Source organism: Carcharodon carcharias, chromosome 24 (genome assembly GCF_017639515.1).
Source record: "Carcharodon carcharias isolate sCarCar2 chromosome 24, sCarCar2.pri, whole genome shotgun sequence".
In the NCBI taxonomy this organism is placed as follows: Eukaryota; Metazoa; Chordata; class Chondrichthyes; order Lamniformes; family Lamnidae; genus Carcharodon; species Carcharodon carcharias.
In genome coordinates, this window is record NC_054490.1 from 12,179,976 (window position 1) to 12,200,020 (window position 20,045).

The 20,045-nt window shown below is 59.0% G+C and overlaps 1 protein-coding gene across 1 annotated transcript in view; it reads left to right on the forward strand.

Moving 5' to 3' along the window:
- The first annotated feature begins 4,374 nt into the window (after positions 1 to 4,374).
- The window catches only part of LOC121269342 (ankyrin repeat domain-containing protein 13D-like), a 190,665-nt gene continuing 174,994 nt past the window's right edge, over positions 4,375 to 20,045 (forward strand). The window contains exon 1 of the mRNA XM_041173893.1: positions 4,375 to 4,730. Within this exon, the coding sequence (XP_041029827.1) occupies positions 4,635 to 4,730 (96 nt within the window). The 5' untranslated portion in view covers positions 4,375 to 4,634. The remainder of the gene's footprint in view (positions 4,731 to 20,045) is intronic.

Consider the following 20,045-nt stretch of genomic DNA (forward strand, 5'->3'; position numbering starts at 1 on the left):
TGAGGAGAGGGAGCGGAGTGAGAGGGTGCGGAGTGAGGAGAGGGTGTGGAGTGAGGAGAGGGTGCGGTGTGAGGAGAGGGTGCGGAGTGAGGAGAGGGCGTGGAGCGAGGAGAGGGAGCGAGTGAGGAGAGGGTGCGGAGTGAGGAGAGGGTGCGGAGTGAGGAGAGGGTGTGGAGTGAGCAGAGGGTGCGGAGTAAGGAGAGGGTGCGGACTGAGGAGAAGGTGTGGAGTGAGGAGAGGGTGTGAAGTGAGGAGAGGGAGCGGAGTGAGGAGAGGGTGGGGAGTGAGGAGAGGGTGCAGAGTGAGGCGGAGTGAGGAGAGGGAGCGGAGTGAGGAGAGGGTGTGGAGTGAGGTGGAGTGAGGAGAGGGTGCGGAGTGAGTTTGGAGTGAGGAGAGGATGTGGAGTGAGGAGAGAGTGTGGAGTGAGGAGAGGGTGCGGAGTGAGGTGGAGTGAGGAGAGGGAGTGGAGTGAGGTGGAGTGAGGAGAGGGTGTGGAGTGAGGTGGAGTGAGGAGAGGGAGTGGAGTGAGGTGGAGTGAGGAGAGGGAGTGGAGTGAGGAGAGTGTGCGGAGTGGGAGCGGAGTGAGGAGAGGGTGCGGAGTGAGGAGAGGGTGTGGAGTGAGGAGAGGGTGCGGATTGGGAGCGGAGTGAGGAGAGGGTGTGGAGTCTGGCGGAGGGAGGAGAGGGTGTGGAGTCTGGCGGAGGGAGGAGAGGGCGTGGAGTGAGGCGGAGTGAGGTGGAGTGAGGTGGAGTGAGGCGGAGTGAGGAATGTTGCGATCGCTCTGATCCATCAGTTGATCTCTCCCCACCCGGGTAAGACTAACCCTCCCTTTTTCACCCCAAACCCCGAACCCCCATCTATCCTAAAGGACGAGTCCTCCTCTGGACACCCCACCCAAGTAGACCCCATTACATTCCCTTCCCCATGACCCCTCACATACCCTGCTGACCCCAGAGTACACATCTGACCCCCCCAGTACCCCACTGTCCCCCCCAGTACCCCACTGACCCACCCCAGTACCCCACTGACACCCCCAGTACCCCACTGTCCCCCCAGTATCCCACTGTCCCCCCCTGTATCCACTGACCCACCCCAGTACCCCACTGACAACCCCAGTATCCCACTGACCCCCCAGTACCCCACTGACACCCCCAGTACCCCACTGACCCACCCCTGTACCCCACTAACCCCCCAGTACCCCACTGACCCACCCCAGTACCCCCCAGTATCCCACTGACCCCCCAGTACCCCACTGTCCCCCCCAGTACCCCACTGTCCCCCCCAGTATCCCACTGACCCACCCATTACCCCACTGACCCACCCCAGTACCCCAGAGCCCCCCAGTATCCCACTGACCCCCCCCGTACCCCACTGACCCCCCCAGTACCCCACTGTCCCCCCAGTATCCCACTGACCCCCCCAGTACCCCACTGACCCCCCCAGTACCCCACTGACCCCCCAGTATCCCACTGACCCCCCAGTACCCCATTGACCCCCCAGTATCCCACTGACCACCCAGTACCCCACTGACCCACCCCAGTACCCCAGAGCCCCCCAGTATCCCACTGACCCCCCCCGTACCCCACTGACCACCCCAGTACCCCAGAGCCCCCCAGTATCCCACTGACCCCCCCCGTACCCCACTGACCACCCCAGTACCCCACTGTCCCCCCAGTATCCCACTGACCACCCAGTACCCCACTGACCCCCCAGTATCCCACTGACCCCCCAGTAGCCCATTGACCCCCCAGTACCCCACTGACCCCCCCAGTATCCCACTGACCCACCCAGTACCCCACTGTCCCCCCAGTATCCCACTGACCCACCCCTGTACCCCACTGTCCCCCCAGTATCCCACTGACACCCCCAGTACCCCACTGATCCACCCCAGTACCCCACTGACCCCCCAGTATCCCACTGACCCACCCCTGTACCCCACTGACCCCCCAATACCCCACTGACCCACCCCAGTACCCCACTGACCCCCCAATACCCCACTGACCCACCCCAGTACCCCACTGACCCCCCAATACCCCACTGACCCACCCCAGTACCCCACTGACCCCCCAGTACCCCACTGACCCACGCCAGTACCCCACTGACCCACCCCAGTATCCCACTGACCCACCCCAGTACCCCACTGACTTCTACCTCCCCCCATTCGTACTCCCCATCCCACCATTCCCCCTCCCTTCATCCCCCCATCCCTCCTCCCTTCATCACCCCCACCCCCTCCCTTCATGCCCCCCATCCCCCCTCTCTTCATTCCCCCTCCCCCCATCCCCCCTCCCTTCATCCCCCCCATCCCTCCTCCCTTCATCCCCCCTCCCCCCTCCCTTCATCCCCCCATCCCTCCTCCCTTCATCCCCCCTCCCCCCTCCATTCATCCCCCCTCCCTTCATCCCCCCATCCCCCCTCCCTTCATCCCCCCCTCCCCCCTCCCTTCATCCCCCCCTCCCCCCTCCCTTCATCCCCCCCTCCCCCTCCCTTCATCCCCCCCTCCCCCCTCCATTCATCCCCCCTCCCTTCATCCCCCCCATCCCCCCTCCCTCCATCCCCCCTTCCTTCATCCCCACCCCCTTCATACACCACTCCCCAATCCCTTCATCCCCCCATCCTTCATTCCCCATCCCTCCATCCCCCCTCCCTTCATCCCCCCCATCCCCCCTCCCTTCATCCCCCCCCATCCCCCCTCCCCCCATCCCCCCTCCCTTCATCCCCCCCATCCCCCCTCCCTTCATCCCCCCCATCCCCCCATCCCCCCTCCCTTCATCCCCCCCCATCCCCCCTCCCTTCATCCCCCCCATCCCCCCTCCCTTCATCCCCCCCATCCCCCCATCCCCCCTCCCTTCATCCCCCCTCCCTTCTCATCCCCCCCTCCCCCCTCCCTTCATCCCCCCCTCCCCCCTCCCTTCATCTCCCCCCTCCCCCCTCCCTTCATCCCCCCCTCCCCCCTCCCCCCTCCCTTCATCCCCCCCTCCCCCCTCCCCCCTCCCTTCATCCCCCCTCCCCCCTCCCTTCATGCCCCCCATCCCCCCTCCCTTCATCCCCCCCTCCCCCCTCCCTTCATCCCCCCATCCCTCCTCCCTTCACCCCCCCTCCCCCCTCCCTTCATCCCCCCATCCCTCCTCCCTTCATCCCCCCATCCCTCCTCCCTTCACCCCCCTCCCCCTCCCTTCATCCCCCCTCCCCCCTCCCTTCATCCCCCCCATCCCCCCTCCCTTCATCCCCCCTCCCCCCTCCCTTCATCCCCCCCATCCCCCCTCCCTTCATCCCCCCCTCCCTTCATCCCCCCCTCCCCCCTCCCTTCATCCCCCCCTCCCCCCTCCCTTCATCCCCCCCATCCCCCCTCCCTTCATCCCCCCCTCCCTTCATCCCCCCCTCCCCCCTCCCTTCATCCCCCCCTCCCCCCTCCCTTCATCCCCCCTCCCCCCTCCCTTCATCCCCCCCTCCCTTCATCCCCCCTCCCCCCTCCCTTCATCCCCCCTCCCCCCTCCCTTCATCCCCCCTCCCCCCCTCCCTTCATCCCCCCCTCCCCCCTCCCTTCATCCCCCCCTCCCCCCTCCCTTCATCCCCCCTCCCCCTCCCTTCATCCCCCCCCTCCCTTCATTCCCCCCATCCCCCCTCCCTTCATCCCCCCTCCCTCCATCCCTCATCCCCCCTCCATCCTCCCTCCATCCACCCTCCCTTCACCACCCCCCCCCCCCTCCCCCCCCCTCCCGCCTTGCAATCCCCTCTCCTCTCTCCATCATCCCCCACCTGCAATGGGTGGTGGTGGTTCTAGGCACAGCTTTTGCCCCTCACAGAGATGGCATCTCCCCGCTATGCACATGCGCATTCGCCGCGCCCTGCCTGTGCCCCGCTGGAACATGGCGGCCGCACGCACCGCCTCCTGGGAAGTTTGGGATTATTTTTATATTAAAACGCAAAATAAACCTCCCGCTTTCTTCTCCTTTTAATTTCTTTCTCCTTTCATTCCGAGTTTTCCTCAACGAGAGACATTGAGAGATGCGACGCGGGCAAATTTATCCCCCCCCCCCCCCCCCGTTTACGTCGTTGGAGGCGTGGCGGCTGACGGTTGGTCACCTCTGACCTCCGACCCGCCTGAATGAAAAGACACCACGTTAAGGTCAAGATCCTTTTTTAAAAAACCCGCTTTTAAATCAGAGGCTCCTTCCTGGCGAATTCCCAAACGCTTAAATAAATTTTTAATCACTCTGCTCCCTTAATTAAAAATCGGTGCTTAGGGGTCAAGGTTTAACCGGACATCGTCATTTCGTCCCTCCCCCTCCTCCTCCTCCTCCCCCTTTCACAGGCCGGAAATGTACCGCACTTCCGCTTTTCAACTTCCGGTCGCGACCCCGGAAGTGCTGGTTGCTGCAGCGACGGTAGGCGGCTGGAGATGGAGCGAGAGAGAGCGAGAAGGGGGGGAAGGGAGAGTCACCGTCACCAATGAGATGCTAATTCATGCAAATGTATGCTAATTGAGGCAGCCGCTGGCCCCGCCCCCTCCCTCCTCAGCTCCTCCTCCCCCCCGCCCCCTCCACCTCCTCCTCTTGGACTTCTCTCCTGGCCTCTGAAACCCCTTGACCGCATTGGTGACCATCCCTCCCCGGGAGCCCACCAGCGGCGCCATGAGTGGCGGCCGGGACCCAGACAGCTTCCCACTCCACCGCCTCGTCTGGCACAACCACTACCGGGAGCTGGAGACCGTGCTGCAGGCCGGGCAGGTAATCGGGGCGGGGGGCATTCCCGGATCTGAGACGGTGGGTAACGGGCCCATGTAAACAGTCACGGGGGTGGGGGGGCTGTGTCGACTGTCAAAGGGCTATGTAAACAGTCACAGGGGCCGTGTTGACTGTCACGGGGCTATGTAAACAGTCACGGGGGCTGTGTTGACTGTCACGGGGCTATGTAAACAGTCACGGGGGCTGTGTTGACTGTCACGGGGCTATGTAAACAGTCACAGGGGCCGTGTTGACTGTCACGGGGCTATGTAAACAGTCACGGGGGCTGTGTTGACTGTCATGGGGCTATGTAAACAGTCACGGGCTGGTACGAGTGTCACGGGGCTATGTAAACAGTCACGGGGGCTGTCTTGACTGTCACGGGGCTATGTAAACAGTCACGGGTTGGTACGAGTGTCACGGGGCTATGTGAACAGTCACAGGGCTACGTAAATAGTCACGGGGGCTGTGTCGAGTGTCACGGGGGCTGTGTCGAGTGTCGCGGGTCTGTGTCGACAGTCACGGGGACGTTATCGACAGCCACAGGCCATGTAAACTCTCACAGGGCTATGTAGATAGTCACAGGCTCTGTCAAATGTCACAGGGGCTGTGTCAAGTGACATGGGGCTATGTAAACAGTTATGGGGGTTGATGTCGAGCGTCACGGGGGCTGTGTCAGGATCAGATTGGCAGGGTTAATGTGGAAGACAAATTTGTAGGGTGCATCATGGATTGTTTCTTAGAGCAATATGTTGGAGAACCTACCCGGGAACTGGCTATTTTAGATCTATTAATGTGCAATGAGGTGGGATTAATAACAGATGTTGTAGTTAAGGATCCTCTAGGGCTTGGCGATCACAACATGGTAGAATTTCAAATTCAGTTTGAGGGCGAGCAACTCGGGTCTCAAACCAGTGTCCTCAACTTAAATAAGGGCAATTACAGAGGGATGAAGAAAGAGCTGTCTAAAGCAGGCCGGGAAAATAGACTAATGGGAAGGTCAGTGGATAAGCAGTGGCAGACATTTAAGCAGATGTTTCATTCCGCTCAACAAAAATTTATCCCGGTCAAAAAGAAGGATTCGATGAAAAGGATGAACCACCCGTGGTTAACAAAGGTGGTCAAGGAGAGTGTCCAATCGAAAACCAAGGCGTACAAAGCAGTGAAAACTAGTGGTAGGCCAGAGCGTTGGGAATATTTTGGGAACCAGCAGCGGATGACTAAAAAGTTAATGAAGAGGGAGAAAATTGATTTTGAAAGTAAATTGGCAAGAAATATAAAAACAAACAGCAAGAGCTTCTATGGATATATAAAAAGAGAGTGGCTAAAGTGAGCATGGGTCCTTGGGGGATGTGAGTGGAGAACTGATAACAGGGATCAGAGAAACGGCAGGTAATTTAAACCAATATTTTGCATCGGTCTTCACGGTGGAGGGCACTATAAACATCCCAAAGATATCGGATAAGCAAGGAGCTGATGGGAGGAAAGACCTTGTAACAGTCTCTATCACGAGAGGCGAAGTATTTGACAACCTAATGGGACTTAAGGCAGACAAGTCTCCAGGACCTGATGGCCTGCACCCAAGGGTTTTAAAGGAAGTGGCTGCAGAGATAGTGCAGGCATTGGCGGAAATATTCCAGAACTCACTGGATTCCAGGAGGATTGGAAAACCGCTAATGCAATGCCCCTGTTCAAGGAGGGAGGGAGACAAAAAGCAGGAAACTATAGGCCAGCCAGCCTAACATCTGTCCTTGGGAACATGCTAGAGTCCATCATTAAGGAAGAAATAGCGGGAGATTTAGAAAAGCTTAACACAATCAAACAGAGTCAACATGGTTTTGTGAAAGGGAAATCACGTTTGACAAGTTTGCAAGAGTTCTTTCAGGACAGAACAAGCAGAGTTGATGAAGGGGAACCGGTAGATGTTGTGTATTTGGATTTCCATGAGGCACTCGATAAGGTGCCACATGGAAGGTTATCTCACAAGATGGGAGCTCATGGTATTGGGGGTAATGTATTAGCATGGATTGAGGGTTGGTTAACACACACGAGGCAGAGAGTCGGGATTAATGGGCCTTTTTCAGGTTGGAAAGATGTAACTCAGTGGAGTTCCGCAAGGATCAGTCCGAGGGCCTCAGTTACTTACTATCATGGGGGCCGCATCGAGCGTCATGGGGCTGTGTAAAGAGTCACGGGGGCTGTGCCCAGAGTCACGGGCCTATGTAAACAGGCACGGGGGCTGTGTCAAGTGTGACGGGGGGGGGCTGTGTCGAGTGTGACGGGGGGCTGTGTCCAGTGTGACGGGGGGGCTGTGTCCAGTGTGACGGGGGGGCTGTGTCGAGTGTGACGGGGGGGCTGTGTTGAGTGTGACGGGGGGGCTGTGTTGAGTGTGACGGGGGGGCTGTGTTGAGTGTGACGGGGGGGCTGTGTTGAGTGTGACGGGGGGGCTGTGTCGAGTGTGACAGGGGGGCTGTGTCGAGTGTGGGGGGGGGCTGTGTCCAGTGTGACGGGGGGGCTGTGTCGAGTGTGACAGGGGGGCTGTGTCGAGTGTGAGGGGGGGGCTGTGTCGAGTGTGAGGGGGGGCTGTGTCGAGTGTGAGGGGGGGCTGTGTCGAGTGTGAGGGGGGGGGCTGTGTCGAGTGTGAGGGGGGGGCTGTGTCGAGTGTGAGGGGGGGGCTGTGTCGAGTGTGACGGGGGGGCTGTGTCGAGTGTGAGGGGGGGGCCGTGTCGAGTGTGGGGGGGGGGCCGTGTCGAGTGTGGGGGGGGGGCCGTGTCGAGTGTGAGGGGGGGGGCCGTGTCGAGTGTGAGGGGGGGGCCGTGTCGAGTGTGAGGGGGGGGCCGTGTCGAGTGTGAGGGGGGGGCCGTGTCGAGTGTGAGGGGGGGGGCCGTGTCGAGTGTGGGGGGGGGCCGTGTCGAGTGTGAGGGGGGGGGCCGTGTCGAGTGTGACGGGGGGGCCGTGTCGAGTGTGACGGGGGGGCCGTGTCGAGTGTGACGGGGGGGCCGTGTCGAGTGTGACGGGGGGGCCGTGTCGAGTGTGAGGGGGGGGCCGTGTCGAGTGTGGGGGGGGGCCGTGTCGAGTGTGAGGGGGGGGCCGTGTCGAGTGTGACGGGGGGGCCGTGTCGAGTGTGAGGGGGGGGCCGTGTCGAGTGTGGGGGGGGGGCCGTGTCGAGTGTGGGGGGGGGGGCCGTGTCGAGTGTGAGGGGGGGGGCCGTGTCGAGTGTGAGGGGGGGGCCGTGTCGAGTGTGAGGGGGGGGCCGTGTCGAGTGTGAGGGGGGGGCCGTGTCGAGTGTGAGGGGGGGGCCGTGTCGAGTGTGGGGGGGGGCCGTGTCGAGTGTGAGGGGGGGGCCGTGTCGAGTGTGAGGGGGGGGCCGTGTCGAGTGTGAGGGGGGGGCCGTGTCGAGTGTGACGGGGGGGCCGTGTCGAGTGTGACGGGGGGGCCGTGTCGAGTGTGACGGGGGGGCCGTGTCGAGTGTGAGGGGGGGCCGTGTCGAGTGTGAGGGGGGGGCCGTGTCGAGTGTGAGGGGGGGGCCGTGTCGAGTGTGACGGGGGGGGCCGTGTCGAGTGTGACGGGGGGGGCCGTGTCGAGTGTGAGGGGGGGCCGTGTCGAGTGTGACGGGGGGGGCCGTGTCGAGTGTGACGGGGGGGGCTGCTGTGTCGAGTGTGACGGGGGGGGCTGCTGTGTCGAGTGTGACGGGGGGGGGGGCTGTGTCGAGTGTGACGGGGGGGGGGCTGTGTCGAGTGTGACGGGGGGGGGCTGTGTCGAGTGTGAGGGGGGGGCTGTGTCGAGTGTGAGGGGGGGGCTGTGTCGAGTGTGGGGGGGGGCTGTGTCGAGTGTGACGGTGATGCTGTGTCAAGTGTGGGGGGGGCTGTGTCGAGTGTGAGGGGGATGCTGTGTCGAGTGTGACGGGGGGGCCGTGTCGAGTGTGACGGGGGGGCCGTGTCAAGTGTGACGGGGGGGGGGGGGGCCGTGTCGAGTGTGACGGGGGGGGGGGGCCGTGTCGAGTGTGACGGGGGGGGGGCCGTGTCGAGTGTGACGGGGGGGGGGGCCGTGTCGAGTGTGAGGGGGGGGCTGTGTCGAGTGTGACGGGGGGGGGGCTGTGTCGAGTGTCAAGGGGCTATGGAAACAGTCATTGGGCTATGTAAAGAGTCACGGAGGCTGTGTCGAGTGTCACGGGTCTATGTAAACAGTCATGGGGCTTTGTAAACAGTGACAGGGCTGTGTTGAGTGTCACAGGGCTATGTAAACATCATTGGGCTATCTGAAAACTCACCGGGCTGTCGAGTGCCACAGGGCTATGTAAACATCATCGGGCTATCTAAAAAGTCACGGGGCTGTGTTGAGTGTCACGGGGATATGTAAACAGTCACGGGTCTATGTAAACAGTTACGGGCCTGTGTTGAGTGTCACAGGGCCATGTAAACAGTCACGGGGCCATGTAAACAGTCACGGGGCTGTGTTGAGTGTCACGGGGCCATGTAAACAGTCAAAGGGCCATGTAAACAGTCACGGGCCTGTGTTGAGTGTCACGAGGCCATGTAAACAGTCACGGGCCTGTGCTGAGTATCACGGGGCTATATAAACAGTCACGGGCCTGTGCTGAGTGTCACGATTCTATGTAAACAGTCACGGGCCTGTGCTGAGTGTCACGGGGCTACGTAAACAGTCACGGGCCTGTGCTGAGTGTCACGGGGCCATGTAAACAGTCACGAGGCTGTGCTGAGTGTCACGGGGCTGTGCTGAGTGTCACGGGGCCATGTAAACAGTCATGGGGCTGTGCTGAGTGTCACGGGGCTATGTAAACAGTCACGGGCCTGTGCTGAGTGTCACGGGCCTGTGCTGAGTGTCACGGGCCTGTGCTGAGTGTCACGGGGCCATGTAAACAGTCATGGGGCTGTGCTGAGTGTCACGGGGCTGTGCTGAGTGTCACGGGTCTATGTAAACAGTCACGGGGCTGTGCTGAGTGTCACGGGGCTATGTAAACAGTCACGGGGCTGTGCTGAGTGTCACGGGGCCATGTAAACAGTCCTGAGGCTGTGCTGAGTGTCACGGGGCCATGTAAACAGTTACGGGGCCATGTAAACAGTCACGGGGCTGTGTTGAGTGTCACGGGGCCATGTAAACAGTCAAAGGGCCATGTAAACAGTCACGGGCCTGTGTTGAGTGTCACGAGGCCATGTAAACAGTCACAGGCCTGTGCTGAGTATCACGGGGCTATGTAAACAGTCACGGGCCTGTGCTGAGTGTCACGGGGCTACGTAAACAGTCACGGGCCTGTGCTGAGTGTCACGGGGCCATGTAAACAGTCACGAGGCTGTGCTGAGTGTCACGGGGCTGTGCTGAGTGTCACGGGGCCATGTAAACAGTCATGGGGCTGTGCTGAGTGTCATGGGGCTATGTAAACAGTCACGGGCCTGTGCTGAGTGTCACGGGCCTGTGCTGAGTGTCACGGGGCCATGTAAACAGTCACGGGGCTGTGCTGAGTGTCACGGGGCTGTGCTGAGTGTCACGGGTCTATGTAAACAGTCACGGGGCTGTGCTGAGTGTCACGGGGCTATGTAAACAGTCACGGGGCTGTGCTGAGTGTCACGGGGCCATGTAAACAGTCCCGAGGCTGTGCTGAGTGTCACGGGGCCATGTAAACAGTCACGGGGATGTGCTGAGTGTCACGGGGCCATGTAAACAGTCATGGGGCTGTGCTGAGTGTCACGGGGCTATGTAAACAGTCACGGGCCTGTGCTGAGTGTCACGGGCCTGTGCTGAGTGTCACGGGGCCATGTAAACAGTCACGGGCTGTGCTGAGTGTCACGGGGCTGTGCTGAGTGTCACGGGTCTATGTAAACAGTCACGGGGCTGTGCTGAGAGTCACAGGTCTATGTAAACAGTCACGGGGCTGTGCTGAGTGTCACGGGGCTATGTAAACAGTCACGGGGCTGTGCTGAGTGTCACGGGTCTATGTAAACAGTCACGGGCCTGTGTTGAGTGACACGGGGCTATGTAAACAGTCACGGGCCTGTGTTGAGTGTCACGGGGCCATGTAAACAGTCACGGGGCTGTGCTGAGTGTCACGGGGCCATGTAAACAGTCACGAGGCTGTGCTGAGTGTCACGGGGCCATGTAAACAGTCATGGGTCTGTGCTGAGTGTCACGGGGCCATGTAAACAGTCACGAGGCTGTGCTGAGTGTCACGGGGCCATGTAGACAGTCACGAGGCTGTGCTGAGTGTCACGGGTCTATGTAAACAGTCATGGGGCTGTGCTGAGTGTCACGGGGCTAAGTAAACAGTCACGGGGCTGTGCTGACTGTCATGGGGCTGTGCTGAGTGTCACGGGGCCATGTAAGCAGTCACGGGGCTGTGCTGAGTGTCATGGGGCTATGTAAACAGTCACAGGGCTGTGCTGAGTGTCACGGGTCTATGTAAACAGTCACGGGGCTGTGCTGAGTGTCACGGGTCTATATAAACAGTCACGAGGCTGTGCTGAGTGTCACGGGGCTATGTAAACAGTCACGGGGCTGTGCTGAGTGTCACGGGGCTATGTAAACAGTCACGGGGCTGTGCTGAGTGTCACAGGGCTATGTAAACAGTCACGAGGCTGTGCTGAGTGTCACGGGGCTATGTAAACAGTCACGGGGCTATGGAAACAGTCACGGGGCTGTGCTGAGTGTCACGGGGCTATGTAAACAGTCACGGGGATGTGCTTAGTGTCACGGGTCGATATAAACAGTCACGAGGCTGTGCTGAGTGTCACGGGGCTATGTAAACAGTCACGGGGCTGTGCTGAGTGTCACGGGGCTATGTAAACAGTCACGGGGCTGTGCTGAGTGTCACGGGGCTATGTAAACAGTCAAGAGGCTGTGCTGAGTGTCACGGGGCTATGGAAACAGTTACGGGGCTGTGCTGAGTGTCACGGGGCTATGTAAACAGTCACGGAGCTGTGCTGAGTGTCACGGGGCCATGTAACCAGTCACGGGGCTGTGCTGAGTGTCACGGGTCTATGTAAACAGTCACGAGGCTGTGCTGAGTGTCACGGGTCCATGTAAACAGTCACGGGGCTGTGCTGAGTGTCACGGGTCTATGTAAACAGTCACGGGGCTGTGCTGAGTGTCACGGGGCTGTGCTGAGTGTCACGGAGCTGTGCTGAGTGTCACGGGGCTATGTAAACAGTCAAGGGTCTATGTAAACAGTCACGGGGCTGTGCTGAGTGTCACGGGTCTATGTAAACAGTCACGGGGCTGTGCTGAGTGTCACGGGTCTATGTAAACAGTGACAGGGCTGTGTCGAGTGTCACGGGGTTATGTAAACAGAGACGGGGAGGTGTGTCGAGTGTCACGGGGGTATTAAACAGTGATGGGGGCTGTGTCGAGTGTCACGGGGCTATGTAAACAGAGACGGGGGCTGTGTCGAATGTCACGGGTCTATGTAAACAGAGACGGGGGCTGTGTCGAGTGACACGGGGCTATGTAAACAGAGACGGGGGCTGTGTCGAGTGTTACAGAACTATGTAAACAGAGACGGGGAGGTGTGTCGAGTGTCACGGGACTATGTAAACAGTGATCGGGGCTGTGTCGAGTGTCACGGGGCTATGTAAACGGAGGCGGGGGCTGTGTCGAGTGTCACGGGGCTATGTAAACAGTCACGGGGGCTGTGTCGAGTGTCACGGGGCTATGTAAACAGAGACGGGGGCTGTGTCGTGTGTCACGGGGCTATGTAAACAGTCACGGGGGCTGTGTCGAGTGTCACGGGGCTATGTAAACGGTGACGGGGAGGTGTGTCGAGTGTCACGGGGCTATGTAAACAGAGACGGGGGCTGTGTCGAGTGTCACGGGGCTATGTAAACAGACGGGGGCTGTGTCGAGTGTCACGGGTCTATGTAAACAGAGTCGGGGAGGTGTGTCAAGTGTCACGGGGCTATGTAAACAGTCACGGGTCTATGTAAACAGAGACGGGGAGGTGTGTCGAGTGTCACGGGGCTATGTAAACAGTCACGGGTCGATGTAAACAGAGACGGGGGCTGTGTCGAGTGTCACAGGGCAATGTAAGCAGTGAGAGGGGCTGTGTCGAGTGTCACGGGGCTATGTAAACAGAGAAGGGGGCTGTGTCGAGTGTTACGGGTCTATGTAAACAGAGACGGGGGCTGTGTCGAGTGTTACGGGTCTGTGTAAACAGAGACGGGGGCTTTGTCGAGAGTCATGGGGCTATGTAAACAGACGGGGGCTGTGTCGAGTGTCATGGGGCTATGTAAACAAACGGGGGCTGTGTCGAGTGTCACGGGGCTATGTAAACAGTTTCGGGGCTGTGTCGAGTGTCATGGGGCTATGTAAACAGACGGGGGCTGTTTCGAGTGTCATGGGGCTATGTAAACAGACGGGGGCTGTGTCGAGTGTGATGGGGCTATGTAAACAGACGGGGGCTGTGTCGAGTGTCACGGGGCTATGTAAACAGTGACAGGGCTGTGTCGAGTGTCACGGGGCTATGTAAACAGAGACGGGGAGGTGTGTCGAGTGTCACGGGGCTATGTAAACAGTGATGGGGGCTGTGTCGAGTGTCACTGGGCTATGTAAACAGAGACGGGGGCTGTGTCGAGTGTCACGGGGCTATGTAAACAGAGACGGGGGCTGTGTCGAATGTCACGGGTCTATGTAAACAGAGACGGGGGCTGTGTCGAGTGTCACGCGGCTATGTAAACAGTCACGGGCCTGTGCTGTGTGTGACGGGCCTGTGCTGAGTGTGACGGGCCTGTGCTGAGTGTGACGGGCCTGTGCTGAGTGTGACGGGCCTGTGCTGAGTGTGACGGGCCTGTGCTGAGTGTCACGGGGCTACGTAAACAGTCAGGGACCTGTGCTGAGTGTCACGGGTCTATGTAAGCAGTCACGGGGCTGTGCTGAGTGTCACGGGGCTGTGCTGAGTGTCACGGGGCTGTGCTGAGTGTCACGGGGCTGTGCTGAGTGTCACGGGGCTGTGCTGAGTGTCACGGGCCTATGTAAGCAGTCACGGGACTGTGCTGAGTGTCACGGGGCTGTGCTGAGTGTCACGGGTCTATGTAAACAGTCACAGGGCTGTGCTGAGTGTCACGGGGCCATGTAAACAGTAACGAGCCTGGTCTGAGTGTCACGGGGCTGTGCTGAGTGTCACAGATGTATGTAAACAGTCACGGGGCTGTGCTGAGTGTCACGGGTCTATGTAAACAGTCACGGGGCTGTGCTGAGTGTCACGGGGCTGTGCTGAATGTCACGGGGCTGTGCTGAATGTCACGGGGCTGTGCTGAGTGTCACGGGGCCATGTAAACAGTCACGGGGCTGTGCTGAGTATCACAGGGCCATGTAAACAGTCACGATGCTGTGCTGAGTGTCACGGGTCTACGTAAACAGTCACTGGGCTGTGCTGAGTGTTACGGGGCCATGTAAACAGTCCTGAGGCTGTGCTGAGTGTCACGGGGCCATGTAAACAGTCATGGGGCCATGTAAACAGTCACGGGGCTGTGTTGAGTGTCACGGGGCCATGTAAACAGTCAAAGGGCCATGTAAACAGTCACGGGCCTGTGTTGAGTGTCAAGAGGCCATGTAAACAGTCACGGGCCTGTGCTGAGTATCACGGGGCTATGTAAACAGTCACGGGCCTGTGCTGAGTGTCACGGGGCTACGTAAACAGTCACGGGCCTGTGCTGAGTGTCACGGGGCCATGTAAACAGTCACGAGGCTGTGCTGAGTGTCACGGGGCTGTGCTGAGTGTCACGGGGCCATGTAAACAGTCATGGGGCTGTGCTGAGTGTCACGGGGCTATGTAAACAGTCACGTGCCTGTGCTGAGTGTCACGGGCCTGTGCTGAGTGTCACGGGGCCATGTAAACAGTCACGGGGCTGTGCTGAGTGTCACGGGGCTGTGCTGAGTGTCACGGGTCTATGTAAACAGTCACGGGGCTGTGCTGAGTGTCACGGGGCTATGTAAACAGTCACGGGGCTGTGCTGAGTGTCACGGGGCCATGTAAACAGTCCCGAGGCTGTGCTGAGTGTCACGGGGCCATGTAAACAGTCACGGGGATGTGCTGAGTGTCACGGGGCCATGTAAACAGTCATGGGGCTGTGCTGAGTGTCACGGGGCTATGTAAACAGTCACGGGCCTGTGCTGAGTGTCACGGGCTTGTGCTGAGTGTCACGGGGCCATGTAAACAGTCACAGGCTGTGCTGAGTGTCACGGGGCTGTGCTGAGTGTCACGGGTCTATGTAAACAGTCACGGGGCTGTGCTGAGAGTCACAGGTCTATGTAAACAGTCACGGGGCTGTGCTGAGTGTCACGGGGCTATGTAAACAGTCACGGGGCTGTGCTGAGTGTCACGGGTCTATGTAAACAGTCACGGGCCTGTGTTGAGTGACACGGGGCTATGTAAACAGTCACGGGCCTGTGTTGAGTGTCACGGGGCCATGTAAACAGTCACGGGGCTGTGCTGAGTGTCACGGGGCCATGTAAACAGTCACGAGGCTGTGCTGAGTGTCACGGGGCCATGTAAACAGTCATGGGTCTGTGCTGAGTGTCACGGGGCCATGTAAACAGTCACGAGGCTGTGCTGAGTGTCACGGGGCCATGTAGACAGTCACGAGGCTGTGCTGAGTGTCACGGGTCTATGTAAACAGTCATGGGGCTGTGCTGAGTGTCACCGGGCTAAGTAAACAGTCACGGGGCTGTGCTGACTGTCATGGGGCTGTGCTGAGTGTCACGGGGCCATGTAAGCAGTCACGGGGCTGTGCTGAGTGTCATGGGGCTATGTAAACAGTCACAGGGCTGTGCTGAGTGTCACGGGTCTATGTAAACAGTCACGGGGCTGTGCTGAGTGTCACGGGTGTATATAAACAGTCACGAGGCTGTGCTGAGTCACGGGGCTATGTAAACAGTCACGGGGCTGTGCTGAGTGTCACGGGGCTATGTAAACAGTCACGGGGCTGTGCTGAGTGTCACGGGGCTATGTAAACAGTCACGAGGCTGTGCTGAGTGTCACGGGGCTATGTAAACAGTCACGGGGCTATGGAAACAGTCACGGGGCTGTGCTGAGTGTCACGGGGCTATGTAAACAGTCACGGGGATGTGCTTAGTGTCACGGGTCGATATAAACAGTCACGAGGCTGTGCTGAGTGTCACGGGGCTATGTAAACAGTCACGGGGCTGTGCTGAGTGTCACGGGGCTATGTAAACAGTCACGGGGCTGTGCTGAGTGTCACGGGGCTATGTAAACAGTCAAGAGGCTGTGCTGAGTGTCACGGGGCTATGGAAACAGTTACGGGGCTGTGCTGAGTGTCACGGGGCTATGTAAACAGTCACGGAGCTGTGCTGAGTGTCACGGGGCCATGTAACCAGTCACGGGGCTGTGCTGAGTGTCACGGGGCTGTGCTGAGTGTCACGGGTCTATGTAAACAGTCACGAGGCTGTGCTGAGTGTCACGGGTCTATGTAAACAGTCACGGGGCTGTGCTGAGTGTCACGGGTCTATGTAAACAGTCACGGGGCTGTGCTGAGTTTCACGGGGCTGTGCTGAGTGTCACTGGGCTGTGCTGAGTGTCACTGGGCTGTGCTGAGTGTCACGGGGCTGTGCTGAGTGTCACGGAGCTGTGCTGAGTGTCACGGGGCTATGTAAACAGTCACGGGGCTGTGCTGAGTGTCACGGGTCTATGTAAACAGTCACGGGGCTGTGCTGAGTGTCACGGGGCCATGTAAACAGTCACGAGGCTGTGCTGAGTGTCACGGGGCCATGTAAACAGTCACGGGGCTGTGCTGAGTGTCACGGGTCTATGTAAACAGTCACGGGGCTGTGCTGAGTGTCACGGGGCTATGTAAACAATCACGGGGCTGTACTGAGTGTCACGGGTCTATGTAAACAGTCACGGGGCTGTGCTGAGTGTCACGGGTCTATGTAAACAGTCATGGGGCTGTGCTGAGTGTCACGGGTCTATGTAAATAGTCACGGGGCTGTGCTGAGTGTCACGGCTCTATGTAAACAGCTACAGTGCTATGTAAATAGTGACAGGGCTGTGTTAAGTGCCACGGGGCTATGTAAGCAATCTTTGGGCTATGTAAACAGTCACGGGGGCTGCGTCAAGAGTCACGGGTGCTGTGTCGAGTGTCATGGGGCTATTTAAACAGACGGGGGCTGTGTCGAGTTTCATGGGGCTATGTAAACAGACGGGGGCTGTGTCGAGTGTCACGGGGCTATGTAAACAGAGACGGGGGCTGTGTCGAGTGTCATGGGGCTATGTAAACAGACCGGGGCTGTGTCGAGTGTCACGGGGCTATGTAAACAGAGACGGCTGTGTCGAGTGTTACGGGACTATGTAAACAGAGACGGGGAGGTGTGTCGAGTGTCACGGGGCTATGTAAACAGAGACGGGGGCTGTGTCGAGTGTCACGGGGCTATGTAAACAGTCACGGGGGCTGTGTCGAGTGTCACGGGGCTATGTAAACAGTCACGGGGGCTGTGTCGAGTGTCACGGGGCTATGTAAACAGTGACAGGGCTGTGTCGAGTGTCACGGGGCTATGTAAACAGAGACGGGGAGGTGTGTCGAGTGTCACGGGGCTATGTAAACAGTGATGGGGGCTGTGTCGAGTGTCACTGGGCTATGTAAACAGAGACGGGGGCTGTGTCGAGTGTCACGGGGCTATGTAAACAGAGACGGGGGCTGTGTCGAATGTCACGGGTCTATGTAAACAGAGACGGGGGCTGTGTCGAGTGTCACGCGGCTATGTAAACAGTCACGGGCCTGTGCTGTGTGTGACGGGCCTGTGCTGAGTGTGACGGGCCTGTGCTGAGTGTGACGGGCCTGTGCTGAGTGTGACGGGCCTGTGCTGAGTGTGACGGGCCTGTGCTGAGTGTCACGGGGCTACGTAAACAGTCAGGGACCTGTGCTGAGTGTCACGGGTCTATGTAAGCAGTCACGGGGCTGTGCTGAGTGTCACGGGGCTGTGCTGAGTGTCACGGGGCTGTGCTGAGTGTCACGGGGCTGTGCTGAGTGTCACGGGCCTATGTAAGCAGTCACGGGACTGTGCTGAGTGTCACGGGGCTGTGCTGAGTGTCACGGGTCTATGTAAACAGTCACAGGGCTGTGCTGAGTGTCACGGGGCCATGTAAACAGTAACGAGCCTGGTCTGAGTGTCACGGGGCTGTGCTGAGTGTCACAGGTCTATGTAAACAGTCACGGGGCTGTGCTGAGTGTCACGGGTCTATGTAAACAGTCACGGGGCTGTGCTGAGTGTCACGGGGCTGTGCTGAATGTCACGGGGCTGTGCTGAATGTCACGGGGCTGTGCTGAGTGTCACGGGGCCATGTAAACAGTCACGGGGCTGTGCTGAGTATCACAGGGCCATGTAAACAGTCACGATGCTGTGCTGAGTGTCACGGGTCTACGTAAACAGTCACTGGGCTGTGCTGAGTGTTACGGGGCCATGTAAACAGTCCTGAGGCTGTGCTGAGTGTCACGGGGCCATGTAAACAGTCATGGGGCCATGTAAACAGTCACGGGGCTGTGTTGAGTGTCACGGGGCCATGTAAACAGTCAAAGGGCCATGTAAACAGTCACGGGCCTGTGTTGAGTGTCAAGAGGCCATGTAAACAGTCACGGGCCTGTGCTGAGTATCACGGGGCTATGTAAACAGTCACGGGCCTGTGCTGAGTGTCACGGGGCTACGTAAACAGTCACGGGCCTGTGCTGAGTGTCACGGGGCCATGTAAACAGTCACGAGGCTGTGCTGAGTGTCACGGGGCTGTGCTGAGTGTCACGGGGCCATGTAAACAGTCATGGGGCTGTGCTGAGTGTCACGGGGCTATGTAAACAGTCACGTGCCTGTGCTGAGTGTCACGGGCCTGTGCTGAGTGTCACGGGGCCATGTAAACAGTCACGGGGCTGTGCTGAGTGTCACGGGGCTGTGCTGAGTGTCACGGGTCTATGTAAACAGTCACGGGGCTGTGCTGAGTGTCACGGGGCTATGTAAACAGTCACGGGGCTGTGCTGAGTGTCACGGGGCCATGTAAACAGTCCCGAGGCTGTGCTGAGTGTCACGGGGCCATGTAAACAGTCACGGGGATGTGCTGAGTGTCACGGGGCCATGTAAACAGTCATGGGGCTGTGCTGAGTGTCACGGGGCTATGTAAACAGTCACGGGCCTGTGCTGAGTGTCACGGGCTTGTGCTGAGTGTCACGGGGCCATGTAAACAGTCACAGGCTGTGCTGAGTGTCACGGGGCTGTGCTGAGTGTCACGGGTCTATGTAAACAGTCACGGGGCTGTGCTGAGAGTCACAGGTCTATGTAAACAGTCACGGGGCTGTGCTGAGTGTCACGGGGCTATGTAAACAGTCACGGGGCTGTGCTGAGTGTCACGGGTCTATGTAAACAGTCACGGGCCTGTGTTGAGTGACACGGGGCTATGTAAACAGTCACGGGCCTGTGTTGAGTGTCACGGGGCCATGTAAACAGTCACGGGGCTGTGCTGAGTGTCACGGGGCCATGTAAACAGTCACGAGGCTGTGCTGAGTGTCACGGGGCCATGTAAACAGTCATGGGTCTGTGCTGAGTGTCACGGGGCCATGTAAACAGTCACGAGGCTGTGCTGAGTGTCACGGGGCCATGTAGACAGTCACGAGGCTGTGCTGAGTGTCACGGGTCTATGTAAACAGTCATGGGGCTGTGCTGAGTGTCACCGGGCTAAGTAAACAGTCACGGGGCTGTGCTGACTGTCATGGGGCTGTGCTGAGTGTCACGGGGCCATGTAAGCAGTCACGGGGCTGTGCTGAGTGTCATGGGGCTATGTAAACAGTCACAGGGCTGTGCTGAGTGTCACGGGTCTATGTAAACAGTCACGGGGCTGTGCTGAGTGTCACGGGTGTATATAAACAGTCACGAGGCTGTGCTGAGTCACGGGGCTATGTAAACAGTCACGGGGCTGTGCTGAGTGTCACGGGGCTATGTAAACAGTCACGGGGCTGTGCTGAGTGTCACGGGGCTATGTAAACAGTCACGAGGCTGTGCTGAGTGTCACGGGGCTATGTAAACAGTCACGGGGCTATGGAAACAGTCACGGGGCTGTGCTGAGTGTCACGGGGCTATGTAAACAGTCACGGGGATGTGCTTAGTGTCACGGGTCGATATAAACAGTCACGAGGCTGTGCTGAGTGTCACGGGGCTATGTAAACAGTCACGGGGCTGTGCTGAGTGTCACGGGGCTATGTAAACAGTCACGGGGCTGTGCTGAGTGTCACGGGGCTATGTAAACAGTCAAGAGGCTGTGCTGAGTGTCACGGGGCTATGGAAACAGTTACGGGGCTGTGCTGAGTGTCACGGGGC